We start from the raw sequence: 14,524 nt of genomic DNA on the forward strand, positions 1-14,524 counted from the left end.
AGTGTAGCACCACCAGGGACAGCCCAAGGGCTTCATTCTAGCCCCTGTGAGTGCAGACGGTCAGGAAATGGTGCCTGCTTTTTCTCCCTCTCATCCTCAGGTGACATCATCTCCCGAAGTGCCGCCATGGCCACTTTGTCCATGAGCCCATTGGGATGACAGGAGTGGCTGAGGAAATAGAGTGACTGGTGTCCACAGTAGGGGTCGTCCTATCCACTGGATTCGAATTCTCCCCTGCTCAGGTCACCCTTTGGTGAACGTTCACATGGGACACAAGTATCTTAACATTTTTCACCCACTCAGAGAGGTTTATCTACATACTTTTTCCCCAGACCCCCTTGTCACTAATTTTCCAACCATGTCTTTCCCAACTTCCTGACCATCCAACCAAACCGTTGTCCACAGCTCATGAATCAGTATATGACTGTACATCTCGCCATTTCTCCTTGGAAGCAAAGTGCCCACCCAGGAGAACTGCCCAAAGTTCTGCCCACTGGGAGGATTTCCCTTCACCATTGTCCCTCAGGGCTGTGTCATATGGGCTGAAGTGTTGCAGCTGCCACAAGGCCTGAGCTTCTCTTACTCTGTCACCTAATCAGAGGGAGCTCCCCATGAGGCCATAGGTGCAGACTGGGAGAGAGAAGGCAGGGTAGCAGGACTGGGGACTATGGTCATTGGGGCCACTTTGCCATGTCACTTACTTGTGCCTTAAGGGTCTGCTCAGAGCTGATCATATATATTAGCACTTTCATTGGATGATGGAGGGCTGCTGTTCACACCGAGCTTTATGGCTGGGTGGGTCAGGTAACACCCAGTTCATGATGGGCAGCTCAGGTCGTACGGTAACTTGGTGGCCTACAGGTAAGGGTTCAGGCTCTACTTAGGCCCAGCAGCAAGCCAAGAGCCTTTCTCAAAAGGAGAATAGTTACCTGCAAAAGATGGCAGGATCTTGCTCCAAAATCTTGTTCCCAGGCCTGTGGTATGGCTCCTGCATGGGGGCCTGCCAGTGGCTCTGGTGGCCTCCCTTAGAACACCGAGCTCACACCAGGTGGAAGTAGGGGAAGCAGATGATGGGAGGCTGCAGTGGGGATCAAGGACTTGCGCCCACGTCTTGCCCAGAGGCCAAGATGGGACCGGGAGGGAAGTGCAGTGAGCCATGGTCAGTAAAGTGTTTGAGCCTCACACCGCTGCAGAGCAGCAGTTCTGAGATCAGCAGAGACCACTGGGTTGGTGAAATACCCAGTGGTCTCTTGGGACTTAGGAAACCTGAAACTGGATCCCAGATCCATAACCCACCAGCTGGGTGAGGTGGGACACACTGCCCTGTCCTTTTCCATAGAAGAAGTGATACTGGACTGGGTGGCAGTTGTGCCACCTTTTTCTCAACTGTAGAGCGGAGATAGTAATGATCTGACCTCATGTGGGGGTTAAAGGAATAACCGTGTAGCCTGCGAAGGGCAGCCCAGCTAGTCAGGGACTCTAGCAGGGTGAGTTGTTTTCTGTAAGGCCCCTGTGGGTATTAATTTTAGTTTATATTTATACTTTCAGAAGTGTTAAGTGTAAAAAGGACTTCTTACTTTTATCCATGAAATCACTTTTTGGTGATTTCAAAATGTCTTTATAATAAATAGATTTAAAATAAAATTTCTAATAACTTAAGAACTCTATAAAGCCTAGTGAGCAAAATAATAAAATTTGTTTAGAGCATATCAAAGAAGACACAAATGAATGGAAATTGGTACCATTTCTGAAATGGAAGAATTCAATATAATGAAAATACCAAGTTAATCTATCCAGTTAACTTCAGTGCCAATCAACGTTACAATGCGGGTGGAAGGAAGGGAAGTATTGCTCTTCGTAATTTAAAGACTTTGTAATTTAAAGACGTTTTTAACTTTGACAGCTTTTCACCTGGGAGAATAAGCAAATGAAAACAGCCAAGAGACCTGTGAGGAGGGTGAATAACGGGTGTGGACCTAGCAGCTTGCAGGTCATCTGCACATTCCACTGTAGGAAGTATTAACTATGCACGTGACTCACCTTGGTAATCAGAGGGTATTTTCTAAATTAACATTTCTTATTCAGTGTTTTCCAGGGTGCCTGACGATTCAGATTCGCACTGTCCTGTGTATTTTCATAGTGGTCTTAATCTACTCAGTAGCCCAAGGATGTGTGGTGAGCATCTCCAGCTTGCAGCATGCACTGGTGTGGGAGAGGGCATGACATGGAGGACCAGCCTAGAGGCCAGGACCCAGGGCTGCAGAGACAGGGAATTCAGTGGAGACATCTGGAACAGGCATGGGGCCCCGAGAAGCAAGGGAACAAGAGACTTTACTTAGCAGAGGAAAATGCAAACTCTTCCTGGTGAAAGGAGCCTGGCTTCTTCATACAGTGCAGAGGACAGAAGCAGGGGTGGAAAAACAGGACAGAAATGGGGCAGGAGGAACAGGATGGAGCTGGGCAGCAGTAACAGGATGAAGCTGGGCCAGGAGGAACAGGATGGAGCTGGGGGTTGGAGTGAAAGGATTGAAATGGGCGGGAGTAACAGGATAGAAGTGGGACAGGAGTAACAGGATAGAAGAAGGCAGGAGTAACAGGATGGAGCTGGAGGCAGGAGGAACAGTACAGAGCTTGGGGCAGGAGGAATAGGATAGAGCTGGGGGCATGATTAACAGGACAGAGCTGGGGGCAGGAGGAACAGGACAGAGCTGGGGGCAGGAGGAACAGGTTGGAGCTGGGGCAGGAGTAACAGATTGGAACTGGGGGCAGGAGTAGCAGGTTGGAGCTGCTGGGCTGGAAAGCAGGCAGGGCTGATCCCACCTGGTCCTCCCTGGAGCCTCTTGCCTGCTCTGGCAACCAGTGGCGAGCCTTTAAGTGCTGTGAGATACCATGAGGTCTGCAGCTTGGTGTGGTGGCACTGGGGGTGGGTCAGAGCAAAACCTTGGGAGACCTGCTTGAAGAGGGACACCTGAGCATGCTTAGGGACTGCAGGTCCTCACCCGCCCTTCCCTAAGCCCCTGTGACCCCTCCCTTCCCAGGTGGGCTGCCTGCCCTGGGCCTGGAGCTCCAAGCCCAACAGTTCCCTGGTAGTCCTTGCATCCGGGGGCCAGCGCACAGCCCTGCCCACCCTGCCCTGCGAGTCTACGCACCATGCCCTGCTCTGCTGCCTGGTGGGCACCCTCCCGCTAGCCATATTTTTTCGGGTGTCCTCCTTGCCAAAAATGATCCTGCTGTCCGGGCTTACCACGTCCTACATCCTCGTACTGGAGCTCAGTGGATACACCAGGACTGGGTAAGTGTGTGGCTCCTCGAGAAAAAGGCCTAGGCAGAGATGCTACTGAATCTGTGTGTATAGATATGCATATAGGCTTCTGATTCCAGAACTAGTCAAGATGAATTATATACAAATTTTTTAGTTTGGTGACGGTTTCTCTTCAACCCAAGTTCTAGCAAGTGACTCTTGGCCAGGGTAAATCCCAGCAAGCTGTTTTTGGGTGTCACCCCCTGAGGGTCACTCTGAACGGTTCTTGGGTTTGGTGGCAGAGTCTTGCCCTGGAAGCTCGGCACTCACTTGGCTTTTCTTCCTCATCTTCCCCCAGGGGTGGTACTGTCTCCGGGCGCAGCTATGAGCCAATTGTGGCCATCCTGCTCTTCTCCTGTGCGCTGGCCCTGCATGCCAGGCAGGTGGACATCAGGCTGAGGCTGGACTACCTCTGGGCTGCACAGGTAAGACGAGCCCTTTCTGCTTTCTGGCGGTGGGGGATTTGGAGGAGGAAGCAACCTCCAGCAAGCATCTGGCGGGGGCTGCTGCAGACACCCACACACCATATGGCCTTCGAAGGGCCCTCCTCCACAGCGTGCAAGGCCAGGCACTGTCCGGGGATGGAGGAAACCTGTGCAGGGGGGTGCAGGGAGTGGGAGCCATGCCCTGTGGGAAGACAGTTCAGAAGGTTGTGGGGTGCATGTGATGGAGACCTGCCTGATGTTCAGAGTGCGGCTCTTTCTCGAGGCATTGAGTCCCCCTTCCCTGAACAGTGTGTGCAGTGGTGGTGCAGAGGGGCTCAGCCTCTGCAGGGCTGGGTGGTGGCAGCAGGTCTCATCAGGGTCATTGGGAAACACAAGAAAATGCCAAAACTCTCACCACCTAGTCCAAATTTAGTAGGTCAGCAGGTGGGGGCTGGACATCTATATTTTTACATGTACCCTGGGAAATTCTGACACAAGAGGCATAGGCACCCCTCTGTGGGAGACTCCATGGAGTAGCAAACATGTGAACTGGCCTCAGGTCCCGAACATCTGGGTACCAGGCTGGAGAGGAGTAATGCTTTCCTGAAGTCAGTAGGTGGCTTTCTGTTTGGACATGATCCTGGCAGTGACTGCCAGATATTCACCTTGAGTTCCTGCCACAGAGCCACAGCAGGGGCGTACCTGTGTCCACCCCATGGCCAGGGGTCAAGGCAGCGTGTGGGGCTGGTGTGAGCATCTTCACACCAACTCCATACTCCACAGGCCTCTGGACAAGCATTCAGGACCAGGTTACTTGGGTTCAAATCCCATTTGTGGGATTTGCAAACTGTTTCACCCTGGGAAAATTGCTCCTCCTAGGTTTCCTGCCCTGAAAATCGGGAATGAAGGCTGATGAATATTAGCTTTAGCAAGAGACAGTCTTATTTTGACACCTTTAGCTCTTCAGTGTTGGAGCTATTTGATCTCATGCAGTCTTCAGAACAGCACTGCCTAGGAGCTGGAATTACAGACCAGAAAGCAGGGGCCACTAAAGTAACATGCCAGAGTCGGGCAGCAGCCAGAAGCTGGCTGAGCTGGGATCTAGCTGCCATCTGTGTGACCTTTGGGTAGGCTCTGAACCTGTGGAGGGTGCTGTGTCTGGGGCCAGGCAGGACAGGAGCATTTTTACCCTAGGCCTCCTCTGCAGCCAGTACTGAAGGCAGGCACCACCCAGAGTTGGGGTGCAGACACCAGACAGGCACAGCCCAGAGGGTGGCCAGGAGGAAGCATGGCCAGGACCAGCTGAGGGCTCACTGTAGGAGCAGGACCGGGCTTGCTGCTAGAGTTGGGAAGCCTGTCAATGTATTGTCCTTGTTCCTGAGGCTGACTGGGCATCAAGCCATGCAGTTAAGTGACCAAAACCCTGGTCAGCAGTAGCAGGGGTGACAAAGGTTGGGCCTGGCATCAAGTAATCCTTGTCCTGAATTCTGGCAACTCCATGTAGGGTCTGTGTGACTTTAACCAGTGATAGGTCAAGCTGTCTTTCTGCTTCAGCATTAAAATGGGGGTGAGAACCCTAATCCAGGTGTGCAAGAAATAACTGAAATTCTCTTCCTGATGTCCTTGGCCACAGGCCTTGTGCAAAGTAGGTGCTTGGTGAGGCTGAGCAGCCCTTCGTCTAACAGCCTGTTAAACTCTGTGGTGAGCCATTTTTTGGGGGGATCTCTTTCTGGGAGGGAGGGTTAGAATGGGATGAAGGGTAGGCGTGAGGAGCATCCAGAGGCAAGTTATCACTCATGAAAAACATGAACACAGTTGTTTCCTCTAGTTTTATTCATCTGGAAAAGACAGAAGCATTTCAGTGGGTTTATGTCAGCATGACAGGGCAGGATGCGTATTTAAAGGCATATTTAAAGTGATGTAAATTGTGTTGTTGATTTGAGTAAGCAAAAGAAAGAACATATACATACATCACACACACCACACACACAGTCTGTATGTGTATCTATATACATGTGTTCACAAATGCTTGGTGAAAAACATGGCTTATTTTTTCCTTCACTGTATAATAGCCTTATTGAGATATATTTCACATAACACAATTCACTTGTTTAGTGAACAGTGGTTTTCAGTATACTCACAGTTCTGCAACCGTTACTATAATCAATATTATAATATTTTTATCTCTGTCAAAAGAAACCCATCCTCATCAGTTAACACTCCCCATTTCTCCTCAACCCCCAAACCCTAGGCAACTACCAGTCTACCCCGTCTGTGGATTTTCCCACTTCATTTATTCTTCAGCCTGTGTATTTAGTTAGTGCCTGTTCTGGGCAGAAGACATTCCTGTATCCTACTAGATGGAGCTCTGAGCTAGCCTTGCAGGTGGGGAAGACCCAGATGCCCGAGGGACTCATGATCTGGCGCTGTCTTCACTGCATACCTGAATTCCAGGTTCCGGAGTGGGCAGGGGTTGCTGAGAATCCTTGCCCTTTGGCCCCTCCTGGGGAGGTGCTGCTGTGTGGTGGGCTCGCGGTCAGCAGGGCTGTCTGGACAGAACAGGCCCTAATTCCTGCTGTGGAGTGGGAGAGGACCCTGATGGGGACATAAATACATCTGCATTAAGCTGTTCTTGCACTGCTATAAAGGAATATCTGAGACTGGGTAATTCATAAAGAAAAGAGGTTTAATTGGCTCACAGTTCTATAGGCCGTACCAACAGGCACCAGCATCTGCTTGGCTTCTGGGAAGGCTTCAGGGAGCTTTTCCTCATAGCTGAAGGTCACATGGTGAGAGCAGGAGCAAGGGGTTATGGGGGAAGGTGCCACACACTTTAAAACAACCGGATCTTGCGAGAACTCTTGACTATCACGAGAACTCTATCGTGAGAACGGCACCAAGCCATGAGGGATCCGCCTCCATGACCCACACCCCTCCCTCCAGACCCCACCTCCAACACTAGGGTTACATTTCAGCATGAGATTTGGCGGGGACAGGTACCCAAACCGTATCAACATCTGAATCTGACTTATGACCAGAGGAATGCAGGCTGTGGTGGGAAGTGAGTCCTCACACCAGAAGGCCTGACTGCAGCCACAGTGGGTTTGTGAGGAAGCAAAGCCAGGCATACTGGAGAAGAGCCAGTGTTTCTCTGGGCCTTGTGCGATGCTTCAGATTCAGCTACGAGAGGATGAGGGATGGGGTTGAGGGGAAAGGGACAAGGAACATGGCAGAAAGAGGGAGTTCTTCAGCAGAAACTGTAAGAGGAGTCAGAGCCCAATCATAGGGGCCGGTGCTCCCTCCAGGCCCCCTGGGGGCAGTAGAGCTGCAAAGGGAGGGCGATAGGCCCTGATCCCTGTCTCCAAAGGTGGTCTGACAGTGGAGTGTGACACAGAGCCCAGGAGGCAGGTGGGAGCCCTGTGACCCACAGGGTCCCTGAGGAAAGCAACTTGCAGGGTCAGGGGTTGGCAGGAGGGCACCTCAGAAGTGGTCGTGCGGAGTCTGGCCACAGTTGGCCATCAAGTGAGGATGCAGAGTGGGTCTCCAGGGGGCTGTGCATGTATCACAGCCTGGGCTGACAGCAGAGGGCACACTCTGAGGGGGTGAGTTCAGGAGCCCTTATGATGCTTGGACTATTTGAAAGACAGGGGGAGGTACAGGAGCACCCCAGGCTGATGTGGCACCTGGGGCAGCCACAGTGGGAACGGGCGCTAGAATCAGGGAAGAGGGAGGGCTGCCTGACAGGATTCACCACCTTCAGCCGAGAGACACAGCCAGTCCGCAGCAACCATGCCAAGAAGAACCAGGAATGCTCTTCTCCCTCGCTACTGGCCCCTGCTCCTGCTCCCCATTGGCCAAATCTGGCCGGAAGTAGGAGGCCCAGGAGCCTGTTGGTAGAGTCTTTGGACGGGCCTCCCTGGGACAGAACCAGTGGGGAATGGACTGCAGATACAGCACATACTTGCGCTAGAAGGGAGATCTGGCCAGCTGCAGTTTGCTAAAGCCACACCAGGTAATGGGAAAAGAACCTCTTTATGATGGGCTGTATTGCTGAATTTGGTCTCAGTTTGGCTCCGGCTGGCTATCCAGGGTGATCCAGCTGGCTGGTCTGGGAGGATATGTTGACCCAGCCGTCAGCTGGCCTCTCGGGTTCAGATCTTTTAGTTGCAAAAACCTACTCAGAGCTTGAGAAGAATGGACTTGGGATGAGCTAGAAAGACTGGAACAGCCCGGGCCCGTGAGATCTGGGGTTTCTAGATTGTTTACTAGGGTGCCTGATTGGCTCCTCCCTCAGACAGCAGAGTTAGGCCTTGGCTGTGACTCTTCCAGTTGGGGAATATTTCTGGGAGAGACATTTTCCCTCATCTGGGTTGACATGGCTTTTTCTTGGCTTTGGTGTTCTTTTAAATGTTATTAAATGCAATATTTGACCCTGCCATGTCGTTCTCCATCCCGTGACACCCCCTAGCAATGCCCAGTGAGCATACCGGTCATTTTAGGGCTAGAATGCATTCCTGGACCTTGGGGTAGCCCGGGCAAGTCTGCGGATCTTTGTGCATGCGTGTCACAAGAAAGGGTTGCCCAAATGGAGTCCACTGCCATGTTTGTCTGCAGATAGGTAACAACAAATGCCGCCTGCTTTCCCATAACCCTAGCAAAACACAGAACTTTCTAGAGTTTGCCTGTTTGCCCTTGGACATTTAGGTATGTAGTACAAACATTAGAGTGCCTCAAACTATTGCAAAATTGCCAGGCCAAACACTAGGTAGGTTAATTATTTACAGAGGCTGGATTGGTTGTTCAAACCTGCACAAACAGGCTTTTCCCCTTGGGAGGCATTTTCAACCTCTTTGCCTGTAACTTTTGTATGCTTTTGTTCCCGTGTCATTTCTTTCTTTGCATTCAGTAGATAATCATCATGGCAATTATAATTTCAATGTTTATGCTATTTAGTATAGAATGCAGTTAAAACAACTTATTTCTCTACCAATAAATGCTTAATTTGATGATAATTCCTATTTTGCAGTTGCCATTATTAACATTTAGAGGGAAGGTTTCCTAAGATGTGGTCATGGCACAGACATGGAATTCCTGGTGGCAGAAGCCAAGTTAGAGACCTGGTTCCACCTCTTACTCTGGTCACTTGTCTTCACATATGTGACAGTAACACTTGTCTCAGGGGGTTGTGGAGGTGTTTATGTCATATAAAGTCATGGTCATCATGCTTCTTGGACCCCGAAATGTTGTATGCTTGTTAGTCGTCATCTTGTTCTCTGTTACTGCCCATAGGTTTCACATCTGGCCTTTGGGTGAGTACATCCTCACAAACAGCTTTTATGGAGGGACAGATGGTTCCAGATGTATCCCAGCTGCATCCTGCAGCACACTTCTGTGGAAAACCCTAAGGAGCCAAACCTTGGTGTGCAACCTCAGGACCCCACATCCATCCGGCCCCACGCCCACTGGAAACACACCCTTTGCCCATCTGAGAGTGCACACTCAGCCTCTGGCAGGCATCCACTCTGGACCTATGCACATAGTGTTACCACCTGCCTCATCCAGCAGGTGCTTATTGGGCACTAAAGTAGACCTAATCCTGTGTTGGGGATGCTCACATGGTTGAGGTGTAACCCCCGCCCTTGGGTGCTCATGGGCTGTTAAAGGAATCAAACACAAGCCACAGAAAATTTCAATACAGTGAAGGGCATGCCATGTAAAATGTAGACAGGACCCTGACCCAGGCAGGTGGATGTGATATCATTTAAATATAATACCTCACCCCTGAGGCTTAAAGGATGAGTAGGAATTAGCCAAGGGAAGGGTAGAATTCTAGATGGGGTAAGTGTGTCTGTCTCCTGAGATCTTTGTTTTTATTGTTATTTTTAAAAATCAGTTCATAATACTGTATTGTGTACTTGAGATTTGGTAAGATAGCAGATTTTAAGTGTCCTCACTTCCCCAACCCTGGACACACACAAATGGTAACTGTGGGTGGTGATAGATGTGTTAAGTAATTTGATTGTAGTAGTTGTTATGCAATGTATACATATAGGAAACCATCACATTGCACACCTTGGATATATATGGTTTTTGTTTGTCAATTAAATATTTCAAAATAAAAGAAATACTAAGCACACAAAAACTTACCAAATCTGGATCTCAAGAGCAAGAAATTAAATGTTAGTCAAAGACGAAAAAGGGTCTTTCAGTAATGTTAAAGGGTAATATGGGGTCAATTTATCAAGAGGACATAGTCCTAAACATTTATGTACCTAAAACAGATATCAAAATACCTAAAGTAAAAATTGATAGAACTGCAAGAAATTCTTCTATCTATAATTATAGTTGGAGTTTCCAACATCCCTTTCTTTTTTTTTTTTTTTTTTTTTTTTTTGAGACGGAGTCTTGCTCTGCCGCCCAGGCTGGAGTGCAGTGGCCGGCTCTCAGCTCACTGCAAGCTCCGCCTCCCGGGTTCCTGCCATTCTCCTGTCTCAGCCTCCCGAGTAGCTGGGACTACAGGCGCCCGCCTCGTCGCCCGGCTCATTTTTTGTATTTTTTAGTAGAGACAGGGTTTCACCGTATTAGCCAGGATGGTCTCGATCTCCTGACCTCGTGATCCGCCCGTCTCGGCCTCCCAAAGTGCTGGGATTACAGGCTTGAGCCACTGCGCCCGGCCTAACATCCCTTTCAAAAAGGGATAGAATTACTAGACAGAAAATCAGTGAGGATTACAACACTTAAGAACACTGTCAACCAACTTGACTTAATTGACATTTATAAAACATACCATCCAACAGCAACAGAATATGCATTCTATTCAAGGACACATGAATATGAACAATACAGCAAATCTCAAGAAATTCAAAAGGATTCAAATCATACGAAGTATGTTCCTTAACTACAATATAGTTAAATTAGAAGTCCATAACAGAAAGATCTCTGAGAAATCCTCAAACTAAAGAATATACTTCTTAATAACTTTTGGTTCAAAGAAGAAATCAAAAGGAAAATTAGAAAGTAATATGAGCCAAATGAAACTACATATGAGATCAACATTTGTGGGGTTCAGCTAAAGCAGTACTTGGAGGAAAATGTATAAAACAAAGCACCTATATTAGAAAAGAAGAAAGGACTCTCTCAAATCACCCTAAGAAGCCAGAAAAGAGGAAATTAAACCAAAAGTAATCAGAAGAAATTAAATAATAGAGACCAGTTTCTATAAATGTTTAAGGAATAAAATAACAGGGAAGTGTTATAATCAGTTTTATCTCAATAGAATTGACAACTTACAGGGAAGGATACAGTTCCTTTGGGTCTTGCTTTTCACCTTTGTTAAGAAAAACCAGAGGAGCATTAATTCTCAGACTAATTTTGTCCACTCCTGAGGCAACCAGAGGAGCATTAATTCTTAGACTAATTTTGTCCAAAACCCTTGGAAATATACGGTTTTTGTTTGTCAATTGAATATTTCAAAATAAAAGAAATATTAAGCTCACAAAGACTTACCAAATCTGGATCTCAGTTGAGGCAACACCTTTTCAGTGCTTTACCTGATGCCTGGTGAATTATAAGGTTTTTTGTTCTTGCCAATGGAGGTAGGAACGATTCTCAGCATTGTATGAACTTTGGGGGTTGTTCCCTACAGTCCTTTCCCTAACCTGTGCTAATCCCTAGATGATTCTTTCTCTAGCCTATGCTAATCAGTACTCAACTAGAGACTTGAAGAGACCCAAACACTCTGTTCTCTCTGGTATTTTCCCTTTGAACTCAAGCTGCCTTGGGCTTCCAAGCCCCCTAGCCTTGTCAAATCTGCGAGATCCCCAGGCTCCACATGCACTGCCTCTATCTGCGGCCTGGAAACTCTCCCAGCAGTATGCTGGGCCATTGTAGGCCTCATCACTTATTGCCATCACTCAAGGATCACTATCTATCATTGCCTCCTGTACAGTATTTGGAAAGCTGCTGTTTTGTATAGTTTGTGTGGTCTGCTTGTTGCTCCTAGGAGGGCAAATTGAATCCCTATTACTCCATCTTTTCCAGAAGTGGAACTTCATGTGGCCATTTAAGTGTCTTTGACCCCAAAACTGGTCATTATCCCCATGTAACAGGTGAGGGCCAAAGTAAACGGCCAAAGGTCGGAACCGAAATCTGCCAAACCCTAAATGGGCACTCTCATGGATGCCATGCAGAGCATGTCTCAGAAGCCTTCTTCTGCCAAGTTAAGTGCCTTCCAGAGTGGAATGGCTTTCTGGTGAGAGCTGTCTTTAGGCAGAATCCTGTGAACACAGCCAAGAATTAGAAGTCCTCAGCTCTGAGGCCTATGCTTCTCCCTCCACAGCAGTCAAGATTTCATATGCATTTGTGGGTGGAGGGTTTCTCTGAAAGGTTAGATCTGGGTTAGAAGGACCCAGCATAACTTTAACATAGAGCAAAAGCTCCAAAGACCCCAGAAGTTGCTTTCTGCCCACAGTGTGGGCTGTTTGTGGAGAGCAGTGTGGTAGCAGTGTGGCCGTCACCGTGCAACAAGAAAGAAGATGTCTGTGGTGTGTCTCAATGCCGTGTTGGGCTTGAGCATGTGAAGTTCACCTGCAGGCCCTAACTTGATCACAGCAGTTTTGCTTATCTATGACCAGCCTACAGAACCCAGTTCTGCTAATGCAGGCACCTCAGTGTTCCCAAGAGTGTGGAACATAGCACCTCAATTCCTCCCTGGTTCGAGAAATGTGGGTAACTCCAGACTTTCTGATGAGGAAATGGATCCTTCTGCTTTAAGGCACCAGAGGCTGTCTGAAACAGCAGACCCACGAGACATCCCCTAGGATATCTCTTCATCATGGAGTGTGGCTGCTTTGCATTTTTTTCTGTATGTGTGTGCAATGAAAAAATCCAGATTTTCTACAACAGTTTGTGTTACATTTGTAATCACAAAGACACACATGTTTAGCACAGTGTCCATGTGGAGTGACCAGGGCCACTCTTGCCTGGCTAGTGGTTGTGGAAAACAAGGGAGCTTGTGCTGGCAACATGTGCTCAGGGCCAGGCTCTTAGCCCTCCCCAGGACCTTTCAGCTTCTGAGTGCTCCCCTGTAGGATGGCCTCCCTCACATTCTGAGTGGGTAAATTCACAGTGGCCTCCTCAGCTCTGAGGCCTGTGCTTCTCCCTAGGCTCTGCTGCATCTTGCAGGTGAGTTAACACAGGCATGCCCACAGGCTGCTGCTGCTAGTCAAGGGAGGAGAGGAGAGGAGACTCGATAAGGAGAGTGGAAGACAGAATGCCATGAAGGCCCTGGGCAGGTGTTGTCTGCTCCTCAGAAAGGAGTAATTTATTCTAATTAAGGGGCTGAAGAGGACTTCCTGGAGGAGGTAGCATTGGACCAGGCCTTTCACTGTGGCAAGAAATGCTGACTTTTCTGAAAAGGATAATTTCAGTAATTCTCTGGTTTCAATGTCTGATATTTTACCCTGGAAACTTCAGTCACTGAAAATGAGCTTGATCAATTTCCAGCAGATCCTACCCCCACATTTTATGTTGGTGTAAGTAGAAATTCAAAGCTAGGAAAGAGGACTCTCACAGGGCCTTCACTTCGTTAGACAGACAGTATGTCTTCTGCTTATGGAGGCTGGATGCTGTCTTCCCAGCCTCAGTTTCCCTCCGTGTACAGTGAGGGTGGACCTCGTGGATCACTGAGAGCAGATCTCCCAGGAGCAGGACCAGCTGTGCCCACTGCAGCCTCATAGCTTCACTGTTAGCGTGAGCTCTCTTTACCTTTTTTTTTTTTTTTTTTTGAGACGGAATTTTGTCTTGTCGCCCAGGCTGGAGTGCAATGGCACAATCTTGGCTCACCGCAACCTCTTCCTCCCGGGTTCAAGTGATTCTCCTGCCTCAGCCTCCCGAATAGCTGGGATTACAGGCGTGCGCCACCACGCCTGGCTAATTTTGTATTTTTAGTAGAGATGGAGTTTCTCTGTGTTGGTCAGGTTGGTCTCGAACTCCTGACCTTAGGTGATCCACCCGCCTCAGCCTCCCAAAGTGCTGGGATTACAGGCGTGAACCACTGCGCCCGGCCCTCTTTACCTTTTAAAGTGGCATCCCCATCTTGCTTCCTGTCTGAAATACTGGACACAGCCCTGCCTTCAACTACTACGTTGACTCATCCTAAGAAATGAAGAACTACCAAGCATTTCAGCACAGCAAGACTTTCAGCTCAGAAGCTCCTTAGGAGTAAAGACTTCATTGTCAGAAACAGAGCCAGCCTCTGCATTCACCGCCGCCAGTTCCAGCATTTCTGTTGGGGGTGGATGTTGGATAGTCCTGGTATATTCGAGCTGATTTGCCATGCAGCTCGTGAACTCCGATTCCCCCAGCTATGACATCACCACAGCCTCATTTACACCACGGGGCCATGAATGGGACAAACACATCATGAGGGCTGTGGTCTGCCTTTTTATTTCTTGGAAAGAGAAATGTAACAAGATGCCAAGTATTTTATAGAAGCCACACATGCGTGTGTGCATGCACACACAAACACATACTTTACAGACACACACACACACACACACACACACCACTCATGGACTTCCCAGGGCAGGGTGGAACATGTACATGTGCATACCTACATCCACATGTTGTAACTACAGCATTTGAAGATTTATTCTCTCATTTTCTAGTAAGAGTCAGGGATAACATTTTTAATTCATTTAATTGTTCAAATTTAAAATTAAGATTTCTCTTTAGTAGAATAATGTAAATCACATTTCTCATCATGAAGCCTTAATGAAATGCATTTTTGATCTAAAAA

At 48.3% G+C, this 14,524-nt stretch overlaps 1 protein-coding gene across 4 annotated transcripts in view; it reads left to right on the forward strand.

Annotated features, from left to right (window-relative positions):
• ADCY1 (adenylate cyclase 1) overlaps positions 1-14,524 on the forward strand; it is a 141,074-nt gene that overhangs the window by 104,513 nt on the left and 22,037 nt on the right. For all 4 annotated transcript variants that reach the window (XR_004433205.1, XR_004433204.1, XR_004433206.1 and 1 more), the window contains exons 12-14: positions 2,086-2,175; positions 3,039-3,292; positions 3,600-3,726. Coding sequence is in view for 1 of the 4 variants with exons in the window: in XM_033194143.1 (XP_033050034.1) it covers positions 2,086-2,175; positions 3,039-3,292; positions 3,600-3,726 (471 nt within the window). In the remaining 3 variants the exon portion in view is untranslated. The remainder of the gene's footprint in view (positions 1-2,085; positions 2,176-3,038; positions 3,293-3,599; positions 3,727-14,524) is intronic.

Source organism: Trachypithecus francoisi, unplaced genomic scaffold, assembly GCF_009764315.1.
Source record: "Trachypithecus francoisi isolate TF-2019V2 unplaced genomic scaffold, Tfra_2.0 Lachesis_group4, whole genome shotgun sequence".
In the NCBI taxonomy this organism is placed as follows: Eukaryota; Metazoa; Chordata; class Mammalia; order Primates; family Cercopithecidae; genus Trachypithecus; species Trachypithecus francoisi.